Source organism: Diaporthe amygdali (genome assembly GCF_026229845.1).
Source record: "Diaporthe amygdali strain CAA958 chromosome Unknown NODE_6_length_1560011_cov_65_102424, whole genome shotgun sequence".
Taxonomy (NCBI): domain Eukaryota; kingdom Fungi; phylum Ascomycota; class Sordariomycetes; order Diaporthales; family Diaporthaceae; genus Diaporthe; species Diaporthe amygdali.
Genome location: NW_026517026.1, coordinates 1,353,939 through 1,377,502, shown reverse-complemented (window position 1 = coordinate 1,377,502; position 23,564 = coordinate 1,353,939). Strand labels below are relative to the sequence as shown.

The window sequence follows — 23,564 nt, the reverse complement described above, 5'->3', positions numbered from 1 at the left end:
CTGTTCAGCTACGCTGCCCTGGCTGCGAGAGTCGGAAAGGACATCCATCAATCACGAGGCTTCCTGATGGAGCTGTGGGAAGTTGAGAGCTAGAGTCGATTGTCGCAAAGCATACGAACTCACCACCACATGAGCGAGGGTTCAAATTGTGGGGTTTGCCCGCCTACGGTTTCCAGCTGAGTTCTCGAGTCGAGCGTCACTTTCTTAAAAACAATCTCATAAAATAGCAAAGAAATGATAAATGACTGCCAAAGTTTTGCCTCGTTTGTGCAGGTTCCTGCAGTGCGAATTGAAAGAAAAAGAAAAAGGCCAGCCAGGAATTGAGTCCATAGCTGGGTGAGCCTCGGCCGGGACAAGGAGTCGGAGCTCCCGATGGGACGGCCCCCGATGCAGATTGTTGGGGAAGAACAGCCTTGTCGGTAGGTTTGCGATCCGCGGCCGCTGGTGAAAAAACCCGCATGTGCTAGACATCAACTTTACCCGAAATCTGGCTAGTATCGACATTTTGTTTTACGGGCAAATCGCCTTCCGCGTTTTCCCTTCTCCTTGTTTTGATGATGACGAGTTGAAGATCTGTTTAATGCATCCCAGCCTTCGCTTCCACAACCATGCAGTGCTCCAGATGACCAACCATCCCACCGCGCGAGCATGAATACCTCAATATCGTCGACGTTCCTCCGGCGCGTCTCGAATGGCTCGGCGCCCTGGACATGCACATCATGTCGTAATTCCTTATACAGCAAGGCCACCAAGCAGTTAGCTTTACGTCGGCAACTCGGCTCGGGCAAGAGACTTCAGTCTAGCAGCTCGACGAGACGGCCTACGCAGTCCAGAAGAAACCTTGTCTTGTACGCCGGCGGAGGGGCCGCCGGAGTTGGTCTCTTGAGTGTGGCCGACGACATAAAAGGCACATACGAAGGCGCAGAACGGGCAGGAAGAGTGGCTTCCGCCTTGTTCATCTGTATAAACGAGTGCGTCGCCCCCAGATCTGGGCGCCTTCCCCGAAGCTGACCTTATCCTGCCCAGCTACCGGACAACATTGAACCAGCGGGATCAGACCCAAGATGAGGAGGAGAAGAACTCGTTGCTGAAGAGCTGCCACAAGAGAAGTGCCGAAAGAACCCTCAAGGTTCTGGAAAAGAATGGCGGAATATTCATCAAGCTGGGACAGCACTTGGTACACCTCATGCCTTTCCCCTCGGCATGTTTCGCAGCCGCTGACTTTCTTGCAGAGTGCCATGAACTACCTACTACCCAGCGAGTGGACGACGACATTCATACCGTTACAGGACAAGTGCCCGGTGTCCTCCGTCGAGTCGATCGAAGAAATGTTCAAGAGGGACACCGGAGAAGAGCTGTCAGACTACTTTTCCGACTTTTCCCGCGAGCCGATCGGTGCTGCTTCATTAGCCCAAGTGCACCTGGCCACGATCAACGAGACAGGCCAGAAGGTCGCGGTCAAAGTGCAACACCCATCCCTGGCAAGCTGGGCTCCTCTCGACTTGGCCCTGACGAGATTTACTTTCTCAACACTGAAGAAGTTCTTTCCGGAATACGATCTAGAATGGTTATCCAAGGAGATGGACGCGTCACTGCCGCAGGAGCTCGACTTTCAATGCGAGGCCGAGAACGCCATGCGTACAAAGGCTTACTTTGCGAAGTACCCGCATCTACCGCTCGTCATCCCTTCGGTCATTTGGGCTAAGAAGCGAATCCTCGTCATGGCATGCGAATCGGGCCACCGATTGGACGATTTGGAATATCTTGACTCCCAAGGCATCGATCGCGATGAGGTGTCGGCGACCCTAGCCCACATATTCAACGAGATGATCTTCGGCGAAGGCGCACCACTTCACTGTGACCCGCACGGCGGCAACATCTCCATTCGCAAGAATGTTTCGCGACGGTACGGCGCCAACTTCGATGTCATCCTATACGATCATGGACTCTACCGCGACATCGAAACTAGCATGCGCCGCTCATACGCCAAGATGTGGCTGGCTCTCTTGGACGGCGACATGGAACGCATGAAGAAGCACACCAAGGAAGTGGCCGGCATTACGGACGAGCAGTTCCCGCTGTTCGCCTCCGCCATCACGGGCCGCGACTTCACGGTGGTGCAATCGTCCATCATGAAGCCCAAGTCGCCAGACGAGCAGAAGACCATGTCCGGCGCCCTGCAGGAGGGCCTGCTCGAGGACCTGATCCAGCTGCTGGGACAGGTGCCGAGGATCATCCTCCTGATTCTCAAGACGAACGACCTCACCCGCAGCCTCGACGAGAGCCTGCACACGCGGCAGGGCCCGATCAGGAACTTCCTGATTCTGGCGAGGTACTGCATGAGGACGGTTTTCAACGAGCAGCTCGAGCAAATCAGGCAGCATGGGTCTTACTTCTGGCCACCCAATGCGCTGAGGCTCGTCGCTGCGTCGCTCGGCTTTCTTCGCGTGGAGGTCAAGCTGAAGGCGTTCGAGCTCTGGCTCACACTGAAGAGGTTGGCAGGATGGAACACGACGAACATGATGGGCCTGTGATTATCCAGAGGCGGTGCATGGTGCGGCTACGGTATAAAATAGAATTATGATACCTTCCTTGCTGACAGGGAGTCAGGTAGACGGCAAGGGTGCATGGAATGTATAGAGAAAATATGACTATTTCCAAGCGAGCAACATTGAAGCTACCCCGTGTTGTCTGGGGGTCGATCTATCCGTGGTATCACAGGACACGATTGACAGGGGTTCCTCCGAAATCGTGTCAGACCATTGGTCACCGTTCAGGAAGACGCAATGGGGTTCCGCAGATAGTCTAGTAAGCAGCAGCCTCTTCCCACCCCTGAGCGGGCTCCCATTATCTCTCACTCAATCGTCTTCTTCCTCCTGGTCTTTCGGCGCGGGTCAACATTGTGGCGGGGACTTACACGCCGCGTTCGACTTATTCCCCATGGCATAAAAGCGAGGGCGAGCTTCCATCCTCCTTTAGCTTTGGATTTCATGTCGCCCCTCTTGATTTCCCCTTGTTTTTGTTCCTCCTTTCTTATTTTCGGGATTCCCTCACATCGGTGTAAACCTGCCCCCCCCCCTTCCCAACACCTGTTCACCCTTTCACAACTATTTCCCCTGCCAGACATGGCTTCCCCCGATACCACCACTGCACGCGGTCTCCTGCCTCCTGCGTTCTGGGTCAGGCTAAAGGGTTATATTGGCCTCCGCGATCGATTTCAACCCGCGGCCTGGTGTGAGTCCCATCTTTCTCACATATACTCACTCCCCAAGAGCAATACCCTTTTTCTCAATCAGGTTCGTAGATGCTGTGTTCCTTTCGTGGCTAATGTGCGACTAGATTACATCAGAAGTGTATGGGCAAGTCTGCGGCGAGGTCAGCTCAGTGTGCTCTTTGGGGGGAATGATGTTCGTGAGCACTCGTTCGCCGAGTTTTACCAGGATTTCGGTGAGTCGCGTACCTTTCCTTGCCCAGCGCACCAATTGCCCAAGAAAAGCATCCATTGCCTTCATTTATTCCCAATGTCGGCTCCTGGACAGATGCAGTCCCTTCCGAAGCCCTGCCACAGCCTTCACAGGGCAAGATGACGGCACCCCTTCCAAGCACGCGCACCATGGCCCACTCCCAATCCACCCACCCACCCACATCCTCACTGACAATCCCCCGCCCCCCAAGGCCACCACTTCGCAGCCTACGAAGCCACAACCCCCGTCCCCTCCCTCGTCGCCTCAGCCCACGGCGTGGTCTTGGACCTTGGCCCTGGAACAGGCAATCAATTGAATTATTTCGACCGCACACGCGTCGCCCATGTGTACGGCGTGGAGCCCAACACGCTCTTTGCCCCCCGCTTCGCCGAGCGCCTCCGGGACACAGCGCTGGGGCAGGACGGCAAGTACACGCTCATCAATTGCGGCATCGAGGACGGCGAGGCGCTGGCGCGGCATGGTGTCGTGGAGGGGAGCGTCGACTGTGTTGTTAGCATGCAGGTGATGGTGAGTCCTCTTCCCCCAGAATGGATTGTTCCTGCTTCCTTTCTTTCGCGCACGAAGCTGGTTTGGATGGCTTGAGTAACTCGCATGGTGCAAACAGTGCTCTCTTCCGGATGTGGAGGAGCAGGCCCGTCACATGTATAGGCTGCTGAAGCCTGGCGGTGAGCTTATATTCTGGGAGCATTGTCGGAACACAGACGCTGTGACAAGGGCTGTACAATGTGAGTGGTTCCCCTGCAGGTGCCTTTCTTCGGAGGACTATTGCATGACTGACCTTGAGCGTTGCCTGCCAGGGCTTTGGTGCCTCCTCTGGCCGACCGTGATCGGTGGCTGTCGACTTGACCGGGTCACCAAGGAGGCATTGGTCGGAGCCGGCCCCTGGGAAAGAGTTGAGATCAAGACTGAAATGCAGCCGCAGGATCTGATGCCCCGTATCTCAGGGAGACTGATCAAGCCTGCGGCGGCTTGAAGACCGATTGCATCGTGTGCGCCACGCCAGCCTTGTGGAACGTTGGGCTGAAAGAGAAACCAGAAATCCATTTTGACCTTACGCCTTCCTCGTGCTCTATATATGTCAGATTGGTATAGAAAGCATCCAGACAAATTTAAGACTTCAATAAAGAAGAGTCCGCCCCATCTAGCCCTTAGTCGCGGTAGCCGGCCTTCTCGCTAACACCGATCATGCCGGTGTTTGTCCTGCGTCTCTTCCCCCATGCCTCCTTTGCCCACTCCGAAAGCGTGAAACCCCAGTGGCCAGCGACGAGCGCACCGCTCAGAATGTTGATGACCTTGACGAGAAAGACCAGGATGCTGTCTCTGGACTCCTCGATTTGCAGGAGCATTGGCTCGATATCGTACTTGACAAAGACTCCCGGGATCACGCGCTCGTTGACCTCTGCGCTCTGCTCGGTGACAGCATACTGGTTCGTGAATAACGTCTTGTCGTTGTATGTGCTTGCCGGTCCGACGCTGTAGACGGTCGGCACGATGGACACGAAGTACTGGAACTTGTGGAAGTTGCTCGTAGCGACATTGACGGTGCGGTCCAGGGGGTTCTCGAGCGATGGGTAGAAGCTTCCGAAGGAGAGCTCGTTGACAATATGTGAGAAGTTGAAAGCTGTGCGCGAGTCCGAGTTAGATGACCTGTCTTATGAATGTGATACGAGGCATTAGTCAGTTTTAGCAGGACTTACAGTTGTGATCCAGGTGTTCCCCGAACTCCATGTACCCATGACCTCTGGCAGTGATGTGGAAATCACCCTGGACCCTATTCAGATCCAGGCTTCCAAAGATGCGGCAACTGTCGCTGGGCCCGCGAAGCCTGGGCGTCTTTGACCACTTGGCCCGCTTTCCGCCCAAGCGCACGATGTCGTGGACGTGCTCCTCGCCGAAGCCCTCCTCGTGGCCCTCGCCCGTGACAATCTTGCCGTTCTTGTCCCTGTTCAGCTTGTGGTTGCCCTTCTTGTCGACCCACTGTGACCAAGAGGTAGGGTCGCGCTTGAACTTAGAGCCGGCGAGGATGCGGTCGCCGGCGGCGTCCTGGACGTTGATGTGCAGGTCAGAGCACTTCATGCGCACGACCACGTCCAGGTTGATCTGCATTTCGTGGCCCACGCCCTTGGCGACGGCGAATGTGTGATGTTCGGTGCCGCGCCACCACCGCGAAAGCTCGGACCAGACGAGGATGAGGGTGACGAAGATCATTGCGACGGTCCATTTTCCACCTCCCGCGGTCCGCGTTACATATTGTGGTTTTGATTTGGCTGCGAGAGGACGAGCTATATGTTAGATTAAATGCCATATTGGGCTGTTCGGGGTCTGAGGAGAAGGGTAGAGCGTACGGAAGGCGTCAAATGCGCTGACGATGTTGCCAGGTGCTGGGCCAAAGGCATCTTCATCTAGACTTTGCTCCTTGAAGCCATTCATAGGGCTATTGGGGCCCGCATTTGGGTAGGGACTGTCGTAGGGGCTCTGCCAAGCCATGGCTGGCCGAGAGATGGACCTCTTCCAGGTCTGATCGACGTCGTGTTGGATCCTGTCTTGGTGGTTGCGTTGAGTTGCCGTGGCTCAGTCGGGGTGTTGATGATTATAGGTCGAGAGAAGAGTTGCGCCGCGAGGTTTGTCGGCCGACCCACGGAGTACACACTTCCAGAAAACTCGCAATCTGTCACCTCTCCCCCAGATATGCCTGCTCAGGAATCTGGGTCATTCAATTGAGCCCTGTGCGAAAAGTTTGGGCGGGGGGTAGTTGGCGTCGTCAGCTTGTGGAAACTACAGCTTTTGGGACGATTCTGTCAATCAAAGGACAGGTCGCCAAATTGCCCAGCAGCGGCAGGTTCCCATCCGCAGGGACAGGGGCCTGATTGGGGTGGTCGCAGCGGGAAGTGGCGTGCGGAGCTGGAGCTGTGTAGCGTGGTGCGGTACCTGGATTGCGGGGAGCCCCACTGATTGCTTGCAGGGGAGCCGACAAGTGACTTACATGGCGTACAGAGCACCTCCTCACGTACCCCATATATGATGAGGATTTTGAGTGTGCTTAAGTACTACGATTCACTGATTACACTATGTGTAATGCCCTTTTTCTTAACTGTCCAGGGGCTGCAAATCATGTCTTGCATTGGCTGAACAGTCTCTCCGTGCATCCCAGATGCGGCTTGGGTGGATATAGAACTTATCTAGGTAGTCTACACATTGCCCTTGACATGACCCTCAATTGCTGCTTCAAGCAGCAGACTAGAACCTGGCGTCATGAAGACGACAAGAGGTTCAAGGACCAATACCGAAAGCCCCAAATGATTAGGAAAGGTCCAATATTATCATACTACCCACAGAAAACTGTAACCATTACACTTCAAGTACGCCCTTGAAAAGCCCAAATACAACACGTCAAGTCAGATATTCGGTTTACCTAGCCTTCTGCGCCATCGGTTGACGAGTGGTCTATGGCGGGGCTCCCGATATCTCAACGGACCGTCTCCTCCCTGGCGCAAACGGACTTTCTCTGCCCGGCCAAAAAACATCTTGCCACTCCGAATCATGTTCTTGTTCTTATACAGAGTCCTCTGCGCATTGGAAATTGTGACAGCGCTCCATGAGGCCTGGGGGTGACCGAGCCAGACCATGAATTCAGGTAAGTAGCGAACAATGGCTTGATCACGCCAAAGATCATCCGCTGTGATCCTGAGATTGTCTGGAATTGTGTTTCCAGTCCGAGAACGGTTGAGCGCGCCCGAGTACCTGATGTGCTGAGTTGCGACTCGAAATTCCACATCATTCAGTTTGCGAGCCGTGATACACTGTGCCTTCAGGACACCAAACTCGTATGGCTCTTCATAGTAGTCCTTCATGGTAGTTGTCTCCGCGCGTGAAGTTTCGGCTCGCTCATCGCTGAAGCGGCGCCATGGGGCAACATTCAAATTGAAGGCATCTGGGTGGAATAGGAGCCAAGGATTATCAGGCGCATTTTCATCGAGCTCATAGCTCAGAGGTTCTCCTGTTCCGTATAGCCTGTTGATCTTTGGATGCTGGTGCAGTGGGATCTGTGTACCATGGAAATTACTATTAGCATTGCCGCCTATGATGAAATGAAGGCAGTATCATGTGAATTACTGACCTCGGCAAATGTTCTTGCCCCGAAATACCTAACACACCATTGCCGAGCTTGAAGCTGAATATCACCAAGCGCGTCAGGCAATCGATTATGCTCATGGTTGAAATATTGCAGCACGATTTTAGCTGCGCGGACGTAGATACTCCCTCGAGCAGCTCTACGCAAATCATCCTCACTCAACGCACCTGCGATCGCGGCCATATCGATAGGGACTGTCCGAGAAGCAATTGACTTTATGGAAATTGGCTGAGGTCGAGTGAATATTTTGTCTAGAGAACAAGACTGTTGATGCAAATAGGAAGCGTGATTTTCTTATAGTCACACTGTCCATCGTTTGAGAGATTGGAAAAAGGCATCCTCTGATACTTGCCCCATTGAAAGTGATTCAAGATCAAAGGCGAAGATCTTGAGTTCCGGAAATGGATAGCAGGCATTCCGTAGATTCTTCACATAAAGAATAGTGGTGAAATGAAGGGTTGTGCTGACTACAGTATATTGTTGTATAGGAGCTAGACAACCCAATTGATGAGTGCTTTTTCCTTTCAATACAGCAGACGGAGTCAAACTTGAAATAATATCTCGTTCCTCATCGTCGCGTCTTCTTCATTTTTCTTTTGAAAGAATATTCTTGGCCTAGAGCACGTCTCCTGTTCCGCGTCTTTGTTCGGATACCGTTTTGGGATTGAGCAAACTACCTGAGCATCAAATGGTTTGAGATTGGCACTCTGATCAAGACAGAATCCCTTATATTCGGTTGTTCAACATGAGAAATAAGAAAAATCTCAACTTTCATTTCCTGTTTTCTTTCTAAGCAGTGTATCAATCGAATCACAGGACATCAATTACATTATTCCACATTTAGACAAACTTACAGCTATTCACCATGCGTCTTTATCGCCCTCCTCGCCTATCTGAGACTCTTGTGGCGGACTGGGGTGGGTCCGTCATGAGAGCCTTGTTCCAGGAAATGCACATTGACGATAATCAGGATGAGGATGAGTATGGTCGTCCTCGTTCACCACTGGGGCCCAGTTTCCCTTGGCAATTTGTGAACGGTCCTCTTGTTTCACAGCCTCTCGCTCCTTCCCTGTCAGAGAGGAAGTCCTTGATGCAAGACAGAAATCTTCCACGCTTCCTCTTCCGATGCTTCACCGATAGCTCGGGCGGGGCCTTACTCCGCCGTTTCAACAAGAGGTTGAATATGGCAGATCGCGTGATACCTCACTTCTTCCTCGACCACGAAGACGGCATACCACAAATGACGCTCGATGAGTACATAGCAAGGTATCCCGATCACATGCAGCAGCACCTCGTCGGGTCAAGAGAGATTCTGTCACCATTCAGCTCGTGGACCCCCTCCATCATGGCCGCGTATTTGTTCGCCGGGTTTGCCAACGACCCTTCCGCACGAATCGCTGTTGTCGACACAACTTTGATCCACAATGAACTATACTGCGTGGATCACTACAGCCTCCGAGGACCTCCGGTCACGCGAGTCCACAACCGTGATCTGCCCTGGGAATACCATATATACGGCCCTGTTATGGGCCGAGGTTTCTTCACTGTGCCTGCATCTCAAATCGCGGACCTATGGAAAGTGCCCCCGCGAATGAGGTCGGCCCCACTATCAACAGAAGATATCACAAATTCCAGACGGATTGCTGAGCTGTTCGTGTCTCCTGCGTGGGGGGCCGAGGATGCGGACGTGATTATGCAATTGACGACAAACTGGATTGCAGGATGGAGCTGGACGCGTTCTCGTGATACTACTGGGCCAGGTCGGGTAAACCTGACGGAACAAGAGATCGAGAGCGTGCTTGAGGTTTTGCGTCCTGAGCTGCAAGATAGGGCGACTAGGAACACAGTACCCCTGCTTCCTGGTGATATACACACGAGTGTCTACGGCTTTGAGTGGATTCATTGGAGTTTCGTTCTTCTTAGAATAATGGAGCAAATCACTCAATGATGAAGCTATAGAGAAACAGCGAGGGAGTTCAAGTACTAGATTCTTAAACAAGGATTGTCTATGATTTCGATTCTGCGAGGCACCAAGATCTCGTCGCGTATCAACGCCTACTACTCTGGTGCTTGATGATTTGCAAAAAAGAGCGTTTCGCAAGTCGCAACATATCAAGAGAAGGCGGATGAGATGCCTTGCTCAATCTATGTGGCCAGAAACTACCTCGTATATATCATTGGTAATTCAATCAAAGGGCAAGTCGTTATTCAAAATCCGATGTGTATTGAAATTCAAGAATTATTATACCACGCAATGTACCGTCCTATCTGATATACTTTGGGCTGTTCAATATTCAGGTCTGTGTCTCTTCATATTATATTATGAGCCTCCTTGACTTGTTGCATTCAGTAGCAGTCTAGTAGGTGGGTAACCTTGTCGGGATGTGAGCTGTTTCAGAAAGGGCAATGATCTACAACATGCCTTTTAGTCTTCCCCGCAGGAACATCATACAAGTCATTGACTTCAAAATGGATTATGTTCTATTTCCAAGATGAGGTTGCTCACACCGAACGTTTTCATTTTGTCTACAACCCATGATTAGAGGTCGAAATGTATAATTCTCAAATCTCCTTCACCCTTGATACCATTTGTCCCTGGACATACCTCGCCAAAAAGCGGCTCGACCTCGCTCTCACCCAGCTCTCACCCGAGGTCTCCTCCAAGGTCTCATTCAAAGTGCAGTTCCTGCCATACCAATTGTATCCTGCTTTCGGCCCTGCGCAGGATAAATACGCCTGGCACCGAGATAGCAAATACGATGGATCAAAAGACAAGATGGATATGTATGTCGAATACATGACCACGCTGGGCGAAGCGAGCGGCATTAAGTTCAAGTTCGGAGGCGACATCGCCGACACCCTACAAGCCCACCGCGTTATTCAGTACTTTCAAGAGGAAGTGGGTGCGGAGACAGCCAACAAGCTCATTGATGCTTTGTACAGGAGGTATTTCGAGGAGGAGCAGAGCCCCAGCTCCCACGAGACTCTGATCGCCGCGTGCGTGGAGGCTGGTATTGATAACGACCGAGCGAAGGCCGTGGTGGAAGATGAGAGTGAGGGTGCGATAGAGGTGAAGGCAGCGCTGAGGGAGTCTGTGACAAATGGTATTGATTCGGTACCGCACATTGTGTTTGAAGGAAAGAGGAGGGATTTTACGCTCGTAGGCGCAAAGGAGGTCCCCGAGTATATCAAAGCCATGGAAGCCATTGCCAAGGAGAGTTCATAGCTCCAAGGCAGCTGAATCGAGGATTGGTGGAGAGCATACCTCTTACGTGTACAAATATGCAGCGGACTTTTATTACTTCCGAATCTTGCCCTTGACTTGAATGTCAGCTGCGACAGACTGTCTTGTGACATGGGTAGAGGCGGAACAAATTCGGCCTCCCGACAAGAGAAAGTCAACAAATATGAGCTACTACGTGACCAATTGTCCTTCATCCAAAATGGATGTGTCTTCAATGGAGCTGGCAAGAATAATGCTCCTCTACAAAGGCTTTCCAAGAAGAGATGACCTTTCCAAGATTGAGACACTTATCGAGATGCAACTCAATTTTGGCTTTGAACCCCAGGCTGCGTTTCTGCCACTCGATTCTAGTATCGCGCAACGAGGAATTGCCTCCTCTCCTCATCGTTCATCGAGCTCAGAGACTTGAGCTCGGAGTGTTTCACAGAAGTATACTTTTCCACCAGCTCCTGGCCCAGCAAGCCCGTCAATTCTTCGTCTTCCTCCAGAGCCTGCAAAGCTTCCTCCACACTCGCTGGTAGCATTTCCGAAACGTTCAGCTCTTTGCGGTCATTCTCTGTCAGGCTGGCTGGATCGACCTCGCAGTCCTGCCAGACCAGCTTCTCCTTGCCTGTGAAGCCACTGGTCCCGGCGAATAGGACCGCCGCCATTGCCAAGTATGGATTGGCGAGCCCATCGAGGCACTTGAACTCCCAGTGACTGCCTTCGATTTTGCGGAGGGGCGTTTCGCGGTTTTGGGTACCCCACGTCACCCATCTATCACAGGAATTAGGCATGGATTCATTTTACCCAAAGGCAATTTTGTTGTTAGAGGGGACGGAGAACTTACCTTCCTCCGGCCCACACTCCATCCGCCAGTCTTTCATAACTCGCCGGGTTGCTATACGCAAACGCTGCGATCGCGCGCAGATGTTTCAGAACGCCGGCGTAAAAAGGCTCATACACTTCCTTCTTGTCACCGCCGACCGAGGAAATCGAGATGTGCGCATGCGCCGCAGTCCCACAAGTGTCAGGGAAGGGCTTCGGGTACAGGGTGAACTTGTAACCGGCTGCAGTGGCCATGGCAGAAATCACCTCTCTGGTGTGCAGCAAAGTATCTACAGCCTGGACGGGAGGCAGTGGAGGAAGAACGAGCTCGAATTGGCCCGGCGCGCTCTCGGCGTGGATTTGCTCGACGAATATATCCATTAACTCCAGCGCCTTGACGATATCTGCGAGGAGCTTGGGGATTTTCTGGTCCGAGAAAAAGCGAGACACGGACCAGGAGTGTCCATCATTGGCTAGCGGCTCGTAGCTACCATGCTCACTGCGCTGGAGGAGCAGGAACTCGATCTCAAACCCCATCAGGAAGGCCAGCCCTTGTCTCGCACCGTCTTCTTGCGCCTTTGATAGCTGCGTTCTGGGGCAGAGCGGGACCTGGCATCATTAGCAAAATCCCACATTTTGTTACATAAGCAGAAGAGTGCCTGAGCTTTAATTCTCCTCAAATTACTTACCATAGACCCATCCTTCTCGCGGAAGTCACCGTATATATTGAAGTGACCCGGTATGGGCCCGCTCTTTATCGACGAGAAGTCTGGATGCAACCTGTACTCTCCGCTGGCGCTAGTGCCTGGAGACATCGAGTCTTGCTGCAAGAGGCCGAGACAGGCTTTCGTGATACCTATATCAACAGACTTGCCTTCTTCCAGGGACGTGATGAGTTTTCTGAACGGTATCATACGCATCCGCGGCATCGCTGTCATGTCCGTCCAGCCGATGCGGATGAAGTCGGGGGTTGACTTGCCCCGAAGAGAGCGTGTAAATATTTCAAGGTCTGTCGCTTCCTCTTCCAACTCGACGTCGCCTTCGTAGTCCGCCTCCCACTCTGAAAAGGTCAGACCAAGATGGTATAGCTTGTTGGAATTCTTGTACAAGATGTCTCTGACGAGCTGAATCGCGGCTTTCCAGCTCATGGCCCCCTTTCGAACGTAGTCACACAAAACCTAGGTTCCAGTCAGTGCTTTGGGTTACCCAGTGGGTCACGGGGATTGACGAACTGATTCCAGTACTTCCCTAATTTGCAGTATGGCGAGTACATACGTCTCAGGGAACCAGTGGCCATCTGTGGACCAGATAATCTTGGACCATGGGCAGAGCTCCAGGATTTGGCGGATTGCAGTGGCTTGGCCGTCCTGACTGACGAAAGGGAAGATCTCGCCAATATCCTACCCAGCACATGTTGTCAGTAAGACTCGAGAAGGGGGGATGGGCTGCTTGGCGGGCAACTGCAGGTATTTCTGATAGCCAATGATGAACGCATCCCCAGTTCAAAGTCATAGAAAAGAGAGTGATAGCACGCACAGCATACACATTCGCATATACAGTCGCCAGATACCCAAGCTCGCGCGTAAAGGGATAGCTGGCATGTAGCAGCACAATTGGAACTTTGGGATACGTCCGGATAAACTCCTGCAGGTGGGCAGGCGAGGATTTGGTCAGCGTAATGTCGTTATCGCCCAGTCCAGTATGGAATTGAAGTGGCTTCCTCTCTCGACCCGGCATCTCACTGATTAGCGCGGCTGCTCGGTGCACCAGAAGGTCGTTGAGACCTGGGTGCTGTATCCTCGCCAGCTCAGCCGGCCCGGCATAGTCTGTCACAATCTCATCAAAGGAAGCCTTCGCAATTGTCAAGTCGACCACGGCGGGTATATCCAACCCAGTGCGGTAGCATATCACGCTCTTGAAGCTTACTACCTCCGGGTCTTCGAGGGCGTTTTTTATCTCGGCGTCGAATTCCTCAATAGCCAGGTCAAACAGGTCCTCGGAGCTGTCACCCTCCTTGGAGTTCGCGGCGTGCTTGTGGATGATCCTACTCGCGACGGTCTCAATCCTGACGATGCGCTTGCACCCGGACCTTGTGAAGGCATTGTGCCAATCGTAATCGTAGGCGTCATCTGTCGCGTCCAACCCATCGTCCACAAGGATCGTCTCGATTCCATCAAGGCACTCGCTGATCCAGTCATCGTAGTCTTCCAGCCGCCTCTGCTCAATGGCAGCTACGACAGCCTCCCACGTCTGCGCGCAGTCGAGCACATGAGCCAGTTGCTTCACCCCTCGGAGGTGAGACAGGCTCGTGAATGCAGCATGGATAGCGTCTCCTGATGCCTCGGTGGTAATTGAGATGAGCGGGTGCTTAGCAAGGGCCTCCGGCTTGAGCAGAGGATGGGCGTGATTGTCAATGATTGGGCATCTGCGGATGGCCCGGACAACCTCGTTGAGCTGGGCCCTGGAGACGCCCGCGGCGGGGGCTGAGGTGGCCCAGGTCATTGTGTTCGCACGGACCCCAAAGGGTCTTGACGTGGAGACGGTTCAGAGTCGATATCAGACAGATTGCTGCCTTTGATGGGATGATGTTGACCCGTGGCGCCCAGAGGTGAGCACGGTGAGCTGATGTTGTAAGTGGGAAGGGGTCGACTCCCCGCTTCACTCAGCTGGGGGATGGCTCAAGCGCCCAGATGTGCCCCTTGCATCATCCGGCATGCCCAAGGAATTAAGGCATTTACACGTCTCCGATGTGACCACGACCAACGGCCACAATAATTGCCGGATTTTCTTGCATCCCTCTGCTAGAGTTTAGGATGATGTCGATTCAAAGGATTCGTTCGCCATTCAGGGACCGATGAGGGCATTTAAACCTCACCACACCCAGCGCACATCTATCAAACCTCGGATATCGCAGAGCAGACTTGAATTCGACCTATGATTTGAGAAGGACATACTTCTAATGTACTGCCTTCCTGCGGATCTTGAAAGCTTCTTTTGAGTCCGCTAACTAGCATCTCATCGGAAAGCACCCTACTGTGGAACGTCAGACCTGTTCGTGTATTTGGATCTCCGGGACTTCAATACACACTTAGGCTTTCTGTACATCGTATCATATGCGGATTAACATATATGTACGTTTAGAGCCTTGAGGAATCCCAAGGATAATACGGCATATCATCGTGCACATTTTCGATTATCAATGCGACGACGTCGGCTTTCGTTAATTACTGAAGATTTGACTGAACCTGGCAGGGAGTGCTTGGGTCCTCTTGCACTATGCCTGGAAGTGTTGCTAAGTGCATGTGAGGATGACCAATGCCAGCACCAAGATTGATGTTTCTGTTGCAAGACTTGAAATGCCTCTGGAAAAAAAAATTACCTACGCAATCTCCATTGCCCAGCAATTGATATTCTGCTGTCCGGATATGTGGTTACTTAATATCAACTGCATCTTTAGGGCCGCTAAACAATAGGTATGGTTTATCACCCTCTTCTGCAAAATGCTCATTCGAGCCAAGCAGCCACGTCAGTAAATGGGCAGAACGGAGTGGCAGAGTGGTGGCGGCACAGCTCGAAGTCGACTACAACACAGCCACAGCTTACTGAAAAGGGACATATTCATGCCGGCCAAGACGCTAGTTTGCCTTGAGGTAGTGTATTGGAGCGCCTGACCATTACCATCCGGGAAAGATTGTCGAAGGATTTAAAGCAACACCACCTTGAGAATTGGTTGTGTAGGCTGCGGTTTGGTCACCGCCACGGCGGCGACAGCGTTGAAAGCTCGTTCAACATTCTATATTATGTTCAACGAGGGGTTTTCTCAACTGTCGAAGTTCGAGACTGAGCCAGTACATACAACTTTTCCTTTAACATCAAGATACGTCTTTGAATAACCCATCGTGAATCCTTATATGACATACGCGAAATTCAAACAGGAGAAGAGCGTCCAGAAGACGGTGGTAGACAACCAGAAGATGGATAATCAGGGCATCGCAGAGTAAGCCCTACTGATGGACGCCCTGTCATATCTAAGGTACTCGATTCTCACTTTCCCTAAGTGCCCCGACGAAACTGTCGTCCGTCGACGGCAAGCACAGCATGGCAGCCAACGACGAGAACAACCCGGTGGAGCTCAAGCACCTCGAGAAGAAGCCAGCCTGGGTAGACTGTCCCTTCTGCCACAGCAGAGTGGAGACCAGAGTTGAAAAGCATGTGAGAAAGGAAGATGTGTAAGGCGACCCTTCCCCCAAATTGGCAAGCCTTGATGCGGTAGCGAGTCGCATATAGTGAATGAGGCTTGCTGCCCCCTTTAGGACCGCACCCAGACAGCCAGGCTGACACGACGATGCAGCGCGTGGAACTTTGCAGGGATCTTCTTCTCCTTGATTCATATCTCGAATAATTTTCCAGGAATACACACCTCCACACACTACTGCTCGAACTGCGAGGAGGCCATCGCGGCCAGGAGACCCGGCGATGGCCTTGCTAAGACTCTAGACCTTCCGGGAGCAAGACGCATGTGACTTCGTGATAGGAAGCAGTGGTAGTGGCAGTGTAGATAGGAACATGTCGATAGCAGCAAAAATAAATGAGCGATATAGCTTTGCGCTTCCTGGTTTATTCTGGGGCGCCTGCCTACAAGAGGCTGGCAACATACCTGGTCCCCCTTCCCCTCAACCGGCCTCGAGCTGTGAATTGCGTTGAAATCGAAGACCAGTATTACATGAATGACTGACAGTATTGAATTCCCTAGAGCTCTCACTGGGTACTTCATGATGGGTCTGCTGACCTCGGCAGGGGCAACTTGTGAGCGAAGCTAGTACCTAAATTGCGGTCAATTGCGAACCTTTGAGAATTGACCTCTGAACATGGCATCACAGTGATCATGACCCACTCCCGTGTGTCAGCCGGAATTGGCCTATTGGGTTGAAGCATCCGAAGTCATGTCGAATTCGATAAAAGTTTTGAGCTCGACCCGAGCTGGGCTCGGTTGGACAATGGGATCCGGATTGCGTGCTGGAGAGTGAGTCACAACAGGCTGCGTATGTACGCGTTATTCGACACACAGTCCTCTATGACGAATTCACAGGAGTCGGATTGTCGTCTGCTTGCGTATCTGCGCAGGTGTCATATTCAGCGTGGATGTTGAGCAGTGTTGTGAATATATACTTGGGCACAATAATTGCTGTAGAGCGCTCATGTACTTTCCCCCTAACCCTGAGTCAAGCTCGCACATCCAATGGCTGTGACGTGAGCATGGGTAGAATTGTGAGGAAGTACTCAGATGGCCGCCTGATTGACCTGTTGGAGGCGAGCTTTTATCGTCTCCCGCCTTACTTGATGAGAGGCACCGGGGGCAAGTTGCTTAGGAGGTATATGAAACCAATCAAATAGGTGTGAGGCTGTCATCGGATGTGGACCCTGAGTGCAGTTCAGCAGGCACGCGCAGCTAATTGCCTAGGATCAACTACTCGAATCAAGGCGGCTTGAATAGTTGGTCTAGGTGCCTAGTTGTTGTGTGCGCGAAAAAAGTGATCGAAATTACGAATGTACGAATGTACGTACGAATGTCAGAATGTCACCCAGGTATGACTATTATTAGACCGAGTCACACAACAAACAGGCGGAAATGTGATGAGGCGGACGTGTCGATTGTTATGGACAGTGAAAGAGCATGCAGAAATGCAGGTATACTTTTGGGGGGCGACACAGGTGCTGATATGAGGAGGGGGTGAGCAGCTAGGAGAGTTGGCACAGAAGTGTACTTTGGGTGCTGCACATTTACACGAACCTGACACGACGGGCGTGACGGCCCAATGGGATCAGTCCCTGACGCGTTTCTGCCCAGGTACTCATGTCGAGAGCGAGCGGCAGAGGGTGTGCTGTCGGTGGGGTCGTCTTGGTCAGGGCAATGCAGGGAGTCACCCTTTGGCTGCAGGATGTCTTATCGAGGTACCAAGTTTCTCCATGTGTCGATCGCCTGTTGACGCCCTAATCATGCGAGGGGAGCGACGGCCTATGTATGTTATGCGAGGATGAATGTGTGGATGAATGAGTGTGTGTGTATTCCTGTTTAGTGTGGTGACAGGGAGAGGAGCTGTCCAGACTGCACGCAACTGGGCGGAGGGAGCTGGGTCGATTGCGCACTTCCAAGGTTGTGCTACCCCCCCACCCCCTCCACCTGTCCACCCCCCGTTCCACATCCCCATCCCCCATCCCACCCATCTCACGCCTCACCTTCTCCTCTTGTGCGAACAATTCCAACCTGCCATCGCATGCGCCATTGTCTGCCTTATTTCCAAACCTCGTCAGCGCATCGCCGCATATAAATATCCAGCGTCGCCGCATCTCGCCGCAGCCTCTCCAAACTTTCATCCTTCCAATGTGTCAGTATCTGCCTCGGGAACCTTCGGGCCGCAGGGGCCAGACCACTAGGCCTTGGGTTGCGACTGGGAACTGACGTTTGATCCAGCATAGATATCGCGATATATCCTTCTAGGTCTTCCACGTCTCCGTGTGCTTTCGCCTAGCTTTGTGTCGCTTCAATTATCCGCAACGCTCTCAAATCGCCCAACTCGCTCCCACGAGCCTCGAGACCTCGAGGCCCCGACTTCGACTTCGAACTCGACAGCGACCTCGACCCGACGCACGCACATAGCTGTTTGGACGTCGTCGGCGCATCCAATGTTACTTGATCCTCCAGACCGCTGGTTAAAGACATGAGCTCTCCCGCGCTCAATGGCCGCTACTCCGTTCCCTCCACCTCTGGATGGCAGCTTCTCGCATTTTAATATTTTCAACGACGGCGGCGCTCCGAGAAACACACCACCTCCTGCAAATCCTGGGCTGCCTGGAGGTCCGTGTAACTTTGTCGATCTAAGTCATGGGCCCAACGGCCCAAAATGCGGCTGCCGCCGTTTCTGGGGCCGTCAGGTCGCCGGCGCAGGGGCGAACGCTACGGACCAGGCCGGCTGGTGCATGTGCTCGCACCACGCCTGTTTCCATGATGATGGCCACAATACCCAGGTCGCAATGGCGCCCCCTGCGCCAGTAATGGATAATATTCCAGGACAGGAGAACGAGAAGCCAAGGTCAAACAGGGCTCCACTGAGTCCCGTCCAGGATTTTGCTTCATTCCAGATGCCATCCAGTCTTGCGGGAGCCGCCATGGATTTCGCTGCACTCAATTTTGATTCCTTTGCGTCCAATAGGGGATTTAGCGCACCTGCGCCGCCGGCCATCCCATCTGTCCCGGCCCATGATAATGATTCCATGCCGGATACGCTGAGCTGGAGGAATGTGCTCTCCACCCAAGGATGTCCAACACCGCTCCCGCCCATTCCGTCACAGTGTCTGATCCCGGATTCGCAGTCGGCCTCTACCACGGCGTCCAGCCAGATGAGATATTTGCGACCGTTCGGTGGGGTGGGCCTCAACACACTAAGTAGTGTGACCCCAGCCAAGGAAGCCGCGCAAGTCGGCAAAGGTACTGATGCCACGCCTGAAGCCAACGTAGATGGCCAGAATCAGGACGACGCCATCACCATTCCATCTGGAGTGACTACTCCGACGCCTGGACCCTCTCAGGTAAAGGACACAGCCCCAGGGGTCTCCAACTCAGCTCTTAGCCCGGACAATCATGCTTTACAAAATTTGAGCGAGGCTGTCGAGGACCACAGCCAACGACTCGACAAACTGGAAAACGGGTCAATTTACCATACAGCTCATGAAGATTGCTCGGACAAACATGACATGACCGATCTCCGAGTGACAGAGCTCGAGACACGCATGGATGATGCTGAGAGGAGGCTGAACGATGATACTGCCAGCACTGTCAGCACACGTCGCATCACCCAACGTGACGATGACGCCACGGTCAGTGATGTGTCCATATCGTCCAATGCGACAGTGAGGGCTGCTGAGCGTGCCGCTCTGACCAGCCACCTCGAGGCCCTACAAGCTCGGGTCAACAAGCTCGAGGCCTCTACACTACCGTCCTACACGTCTCCATGGGAAGTGGAGGTTGTGCTCCTGCCATTCCCTTTGAAGGGAGTATGGTTAGAAGCACAGGATTTCAAGACCCCTCGCCTGTCTGGCGGACGAGACGAGTGGACACCAGGGCCAAACACAAACAGCAGAGCGACACCCGAGCCTCGAGGCCTTGCGTCGTATGACGACTGGGTGGGACAGGGTACGGGATGGCTGTTGCCTAGAGCTTGTGCTCCGGGGAGGCTCATCGATCAGCGCCTTAAGAGCCGCGGTCTAATCAAGAAAGTGCAAGTCCGGGGTGGCGACGCTCGCAGTGTGCAACTCGCCATTGGGAATGCCTTTCAAGACGTTCTGCGGATGAGCCCCGAACCTACGAGTTCCAAATCTCTATACGCCTCAGACCTCAGAGTTCATAGGTTCTTTGGGCTGCAGCAATCTTGGGTACCTCTGCGCAAGGTCCACAAGGATTCTCGCCTTCGATTCCTATCTCCTCCTGAACTTCTGACCCCTGCTTTGTGGAACGCGACGTTTTTGATGGATAGCGTAGTTATGAAGGCTACAGGAATGCATCGGTTATACATCACACATCCCGAAGCATATCTCCAGGACAATCAATCCCAGAGCTTCTTTAGTTCACATCCTGGCTGGACGTGGCAGAAGCTTCGGGAACTCGATCGTGTCTATTCAGACTCACAGACGAGCAACGGCAGTTTCGAGGTCCCCGAGGCTGATGCAATGGAAGAGTATTGGGCATTCAACGCTCGTCTTGACGACAATCCAAGCGCTCGACAGTCGATCACGAGCATTCAGCAATCGCACGAGAAAGCGGTCAGCATGTCCCGGACAACAGACGGGTCGACGGAGCAATACTTTACGGTGCCTTCGCATCCAACCTCGTCAATGATGAGTCCTGTGACAGCCCGAGGGCAATCGCCATTCACTCAGAGGGAGCGTCAACGCTCTAGGCCACCATTCGTGCGAACTGGCTCAATGCCGCCAGTCAGCGCTCCAATCGTACACTCTCCCGCACGCAGCAGCCGTCGAATGTCTTCATTTGCCATCATGCCTCCCGGGGTTGGACCTAGTTACCAACGTCACGCATCGCCCCTTGTTACCGGCCGTCCCAGTCCTCGCCTATCGATAGTCTCCAACGCGCCAGCAGTCGCCATGATTACCAAACACCGCCACCGCAATACTCGCTCACCTTCTCTCCGGCTGCACAATACACCGCGTTGGAGCAACAGGTCCTTCAGCCGCAGTCCAAGCGTCAATCCGATGCCGTTCCAACATGCACACCCCGAGGAGCCCATCCGGGGTGATCGCCGTACAACGCCGATGGCCTACATGACTCCTTACAGTAATGCTCCGCCAGAATACCCAAACCAACTGCTCCACCCTAGCCGCAGTTATCACGCGCACGGAGATGATGAGTTGATGGAGTTCGACGACGACCACGGCAGCTCAACCGATCCATATGGTGGAGAGAGTGATGGCGACATGGCAGACGAGGACGACCCTGATGTTGACGTGTATGAAGATGAGGCAGACATGCTAGATGACTTGGAAAGCGGCTCAGATGGACATCATCACCCTGCTGGGCAATCACGACGTCACCGGGAACAGAATCAATCTTCGCAGCCCCGAGGGCCAGAAGACATCCCCTGGCAAGGCATTGAAGATAATAACATGTCGGATGGGGAGAACTTGGACCCGCGTGACGCTGAGGATGACGGAGACCATGCTGACGATAGAAGCGATGTGTCTTCGCAGCCATCAGAGTACCCCAGTACTCAGAGGGCGTGGAGAGTACCTGATGTGGGCGAGGGAAGAGAGATGACTCACGCACTTGAGGACGATGCCCCTGGAGGTATAGGGTTCACTATACATGAGGATCCGGATGGCGAGGAGTCCGAACCCGAGGCGCAAAATCTATGGTGAGATGATAACAGTGGGGTTCTGCCTACTTATTGATTTTGGATATATCGCGGCATTGTGTGGCACAAATAACCGGAAGCCTGGAAGCATTGGTGTTTGGCGTTCGGATTGTATCTGCCGGGGAGGCGTCGAAAGTAAGACATCTAAGGCGCTATTTTGGACTGTATCATCTAGGTCGAGCCAAATTTCATCTCCATAATTACTGAGTATTGATTTACCGGACTTCATTCTTATTTTTATTCAACCCAAGAATATGTACCACATGAACAGATATCATCAGCTCCATGTCTAGTTTACGTGACTGCTCGCGGATGGACCACCCGCTGTTTCCCGGCAATCAACAACCGTCGTCACAGCTATCGCGCCCAGCGGGACCTCGTCGCCACCTATGCTCTGACTGCGGCTTACCTGCGTCTGGCATCCTACGCTATGGTCGCGGTGCCAGGACCAGCCGCGCCCATCCCGAACCAGCCGCCCGGCCTCCACGTCCTCGTCGGCGAGGTACTCCAGCGAATCGAACGACGACAGGGCATACTTGGACGGGTTGCTGGCGTGGCTGGCCCCGATCTTGCCCCGCGCCGTGCTGCTGGGCACCGACGAGCCGCCGATCGTGTTGAGCGCCGCCTGCGCGCTGTGCTTGGCGCCGAGGCTGCCGCTCGCGCTCGTGCTGAGTTTGCTGGGGGTGAGGTACGACGTGATGGAGCGGTAGAAGGGCGACGTCAGCAGCATCGTGACTAAGGGCCGCATGACTGGCAGGCAGGCGCAGATGATGGCCATGTCGGGCTCGAGCGTCATCCACAGCTGCGGTTTGAAGAGGCCCACTGCACGGTAGTATTCAGGAGTCAGTCGTCCGCTTGTTCGCGCCGCGTGTTCTGCTGAGGGAAAAGGGTAGTAGAGAGCGAGGGACTCACGGGTAAAGTCAAATTTATCTTCTCCACCAGTCACTAGCAGCAAGTGGTAGTGCAGTCTGATGCCGCTCGCAGACATGACAGCTGCGCCCAGGAGGAACACGCTCGCCAAAGCGCACTTCTGGCTCCGCGGGAGGTGCTGTAGTATTCAAGGTTAGCCATCGAAGTGTCCGCAAAGTTAAACTCGCATACAAAGATTGGACGAAATAGGACGCCATCCGATCAGGGCCGTCTCACAAGCCGCAGCCTCCCAAAACTCTCATGCAAGCAGTGAGACAGCCTCCAACTGCAGATGCCTATCTTCTGAGGGCGAAGATGTGTGCTCGGGAACTTCTTACCAACTTGGAAACCTCGAACGTCGGCAGGCACAATATCGCCATGTCGATCAGAATATTGGGTATGATCATGCCGAAACAGTATGCATCCTGCGAGATGCAGCCCTCGGTCGGTATGGACGGGCCCAAAGCCCTGCTGACGGGTGTGCACTGAAAGATATCGACGAGTACGCCGGCAATCCACCACATTGCCGTCATGACGGCGAGGACGATGCAGCCGCGCTTCATGAAAAGGGTGGGGAAGAGCCGCCAGTAGAGCGCGAGGATGCTGAGCTTGGCTGTCATGATCGATGTCGCATAGACCATCTGGCTCGCGTAGAGGAGCTTGGGTTTGGGTTATTAACGTGCTTGCGATTATCGTGGTGGAGCGCGTGCGGCTTACTTTGAGGGTGTGTCCCAGCCATACCATGGAAGGATCGGTAGCCACGTTGGTTCTGAAAGGCGTACCGATGCCCCCGATGGTGACGGTGAGGACACTTATGGCGTACAAGCCCCAGACAAACACCAAAGAGACGAGAATGAGCCAGTCGTCCAGCCAGAGACCAGTTCGCCGAGAGAAGCGCAGCGAAATGCGGACGCCGACCACTGCTGTGACGAGGACAGCAACGGGCGTCAGGACCTGGATCATCCACGGGTCCCCCCGAACGTGTGAGCCCGACGACATCTTGGGCGACAGTCAGTACTGACCGTGTTCAGCAGTCGAGGCGAGCAGGTGAGGACCTCGGGGAA

At 53.4% G+C, this 23,564-nt stretch overlaps 9 protein-coding genes across 9 annotated transcripts; 6 read left to right on the top strand and 3 right to left on the bottom strand.

Annotated features, from left to right (window-relative positions):
- Positions 1 to 648: 648 nt before the first annotated feature.
- On the top strand, positions 649 to 2,534 carry J7T55_001158 (abc1 family protein; the record flags this gene model as incomplete). The annotated part of the gene is made up of 3 exons (XM_053140445.1): positions 649 to 971; positions 1,027 to 1,177; positions 1,233 to 2,534. 3 exons carry the CDS (start codon positions 649 to 651, stop codon positions 2,532 to 2,534), a joined length of 1,776 nt encoding a protein of 591 aa, XP_052996803.1.
- A 591-nt stretch (positions 2,535 to 3,125) lies between these two features.
- Positions 3,126 to 4,458, top strand: J7T55_001157 (uncharacterized protein; the record flags this gene model as incomplete). Its single annotated transcript, XM_053140444.1, has 5 exons — positions 3,126 to 3,234; positions 3,340 to 3,447; positions 3,676 to 3,992; positions 4,090 to 4,210; positions 4,283 to 4,458. The coding sequence occupies 5 exons, from the start codon at positions 3,126 to 3,128 to the stop codon at positions 4,456 to 4,458; spliced, it is 831 nt and encodes a 276-aa protein (XP_052996802.1).
- A 175-nt stretch (positions 4,459 to 4,633) lies between these two features.
- On the bottom strand, positions 4,634 to 7,697 carry J7T55_001156 (copii-coated vesicle protein; the record flags this gene model as incomplete). Its single annotated transcript, XM_053140443.1, has 5 exons — positions 4,634 to 5,106; positions 5,183 to 5,767; positions 5,831 to 6,028; positions 6,961 to 7,563; positions 7,640 to 7,697. 5 exons carry the CDS (start codon positions 7,695 to 7,697, stop codon positions 4,634 to 4,636), a joined length of 1,917 nt encoding a protein of 638 aa, XP_052996801.1.
- Positions 7,698 to 8,482: 785 nt separating this feature from the next.
- J7T55_001155 (splicing factor spf30 protein) lies at positions 8,483 to 9,565 on the top strand (the record flags this gene model as incomplete). The annotated part of the gene is made up of 1 exon (XM_053140442.1): positions 8,483 to 9,565. The coding sequence occupies one exon, from the start codon at positions 8,483 to 8,485 to the stop codon at positions 9,563 to 9,565; it is 1,083 nt and encodes a 360-aa protein (XP_052996800.1).
- A 603-nt stretch (positions 9,566 to 10,168) lies between these two features.
- Positions 10,169 to 10,843, top strand: J7T55_001154 (dsba oxidoreductase; the record flags this gene model as incomplete). The annotated part of the gene is made up of 1 exon (XM_053140441.1): positions 10,169 to 10,843. One exon carries the CDS (start codon positions 10,169 to 10,171, stop codon positions 10,841 to 10,843), a length of 675 nt encoding a protein of 224 aa, XP_052996799.1.
- Positions 10,844 to 11,208: 365 nt separating this feature from the next.
- J7T55_001153 (extracellular developmental signal biosynthesis protein FluG) lies at positions 11,209 to 14,170 on the bottom strand (the record flags this gene model as incomplete). Its single annotated transcript, XM_053140440.1, has 5 exons — positions 11,209 to 11,617; positions 11,691 to 12,277; positions 12,358 to 12,846; positions 12,901 to 13,068; positions 13,205 to 14,170. The coding sequence occupies 5 exons, from the start codon at positions 14,168 to 14,170 to the stop codon at positions 11,209 to 11,211; spliced, it is 2,619 nt and encodes an 872-aa protein (XP_052996798.1).
- Positions 14,171 to 15,579: 1,409 nt separating this feature from the next.
- Positions 15,580 to 16,191, top strand: J7T55_001152 (uncharacterized protein; the record flags this gene model as incomplete). Its single annotated transcript, XM_053140439.1, has 3 exons — positions 15,580 to 15,665; positions 15,727 to 15,897; positions 16,020 to 16,191. 3 exons carry the CDS (start codon positions 15,580 to 15,582, stop codon positions 16,189 to 16,191), a joined length of 429 nt encoding a protein of 142 aa, XP_052996797.1.
- A 2,215-nt stretch (positions 16,192 to 18,406) lies between these two features.
- On the top strand, positions 18,407 to 21,595 carry J7T55_001151 (uncharacterized protein; the record flags this gene model as incomplete). Its single annotated transcript, XM_053140438.1, has 1 exon — positions 18,407 to 21,595. The coding sequence occupies one exon, from the start codon at positions 18,407 to 18,409 to the stop codon at positions 21,593 to 21,595; it is 3,189 nt and encodes a 1,062-aa protein (XP_052996796.1).
- A 285-nt stretch (positions 21,596 to 21,880) lies between these two features.
- On the bottom strand, positions 21,881 to 23,499 carry J7T55_001150 (uncharacterized protein; the record flags this gene model as incomplete). The annotated part of the gene is made up of 4 exons (XM_053140437.1): positions 21,881 to 22,413; positions 22,504 to 22,639; positions 22,839 to 23,159; positions 23,218 to 23,499. The coding sequence occupies 4 exons, from the start codon at positions 23,497 to 23,499 to the stop codon at positions 21,881 to 21,883; spliced, it is 1,272 nt and encodes a 423-aa protein (XP_052996795.1).
- Between the last annotated feature and the right edge of the window lie 65 nt (positions 23,500 to 23,564).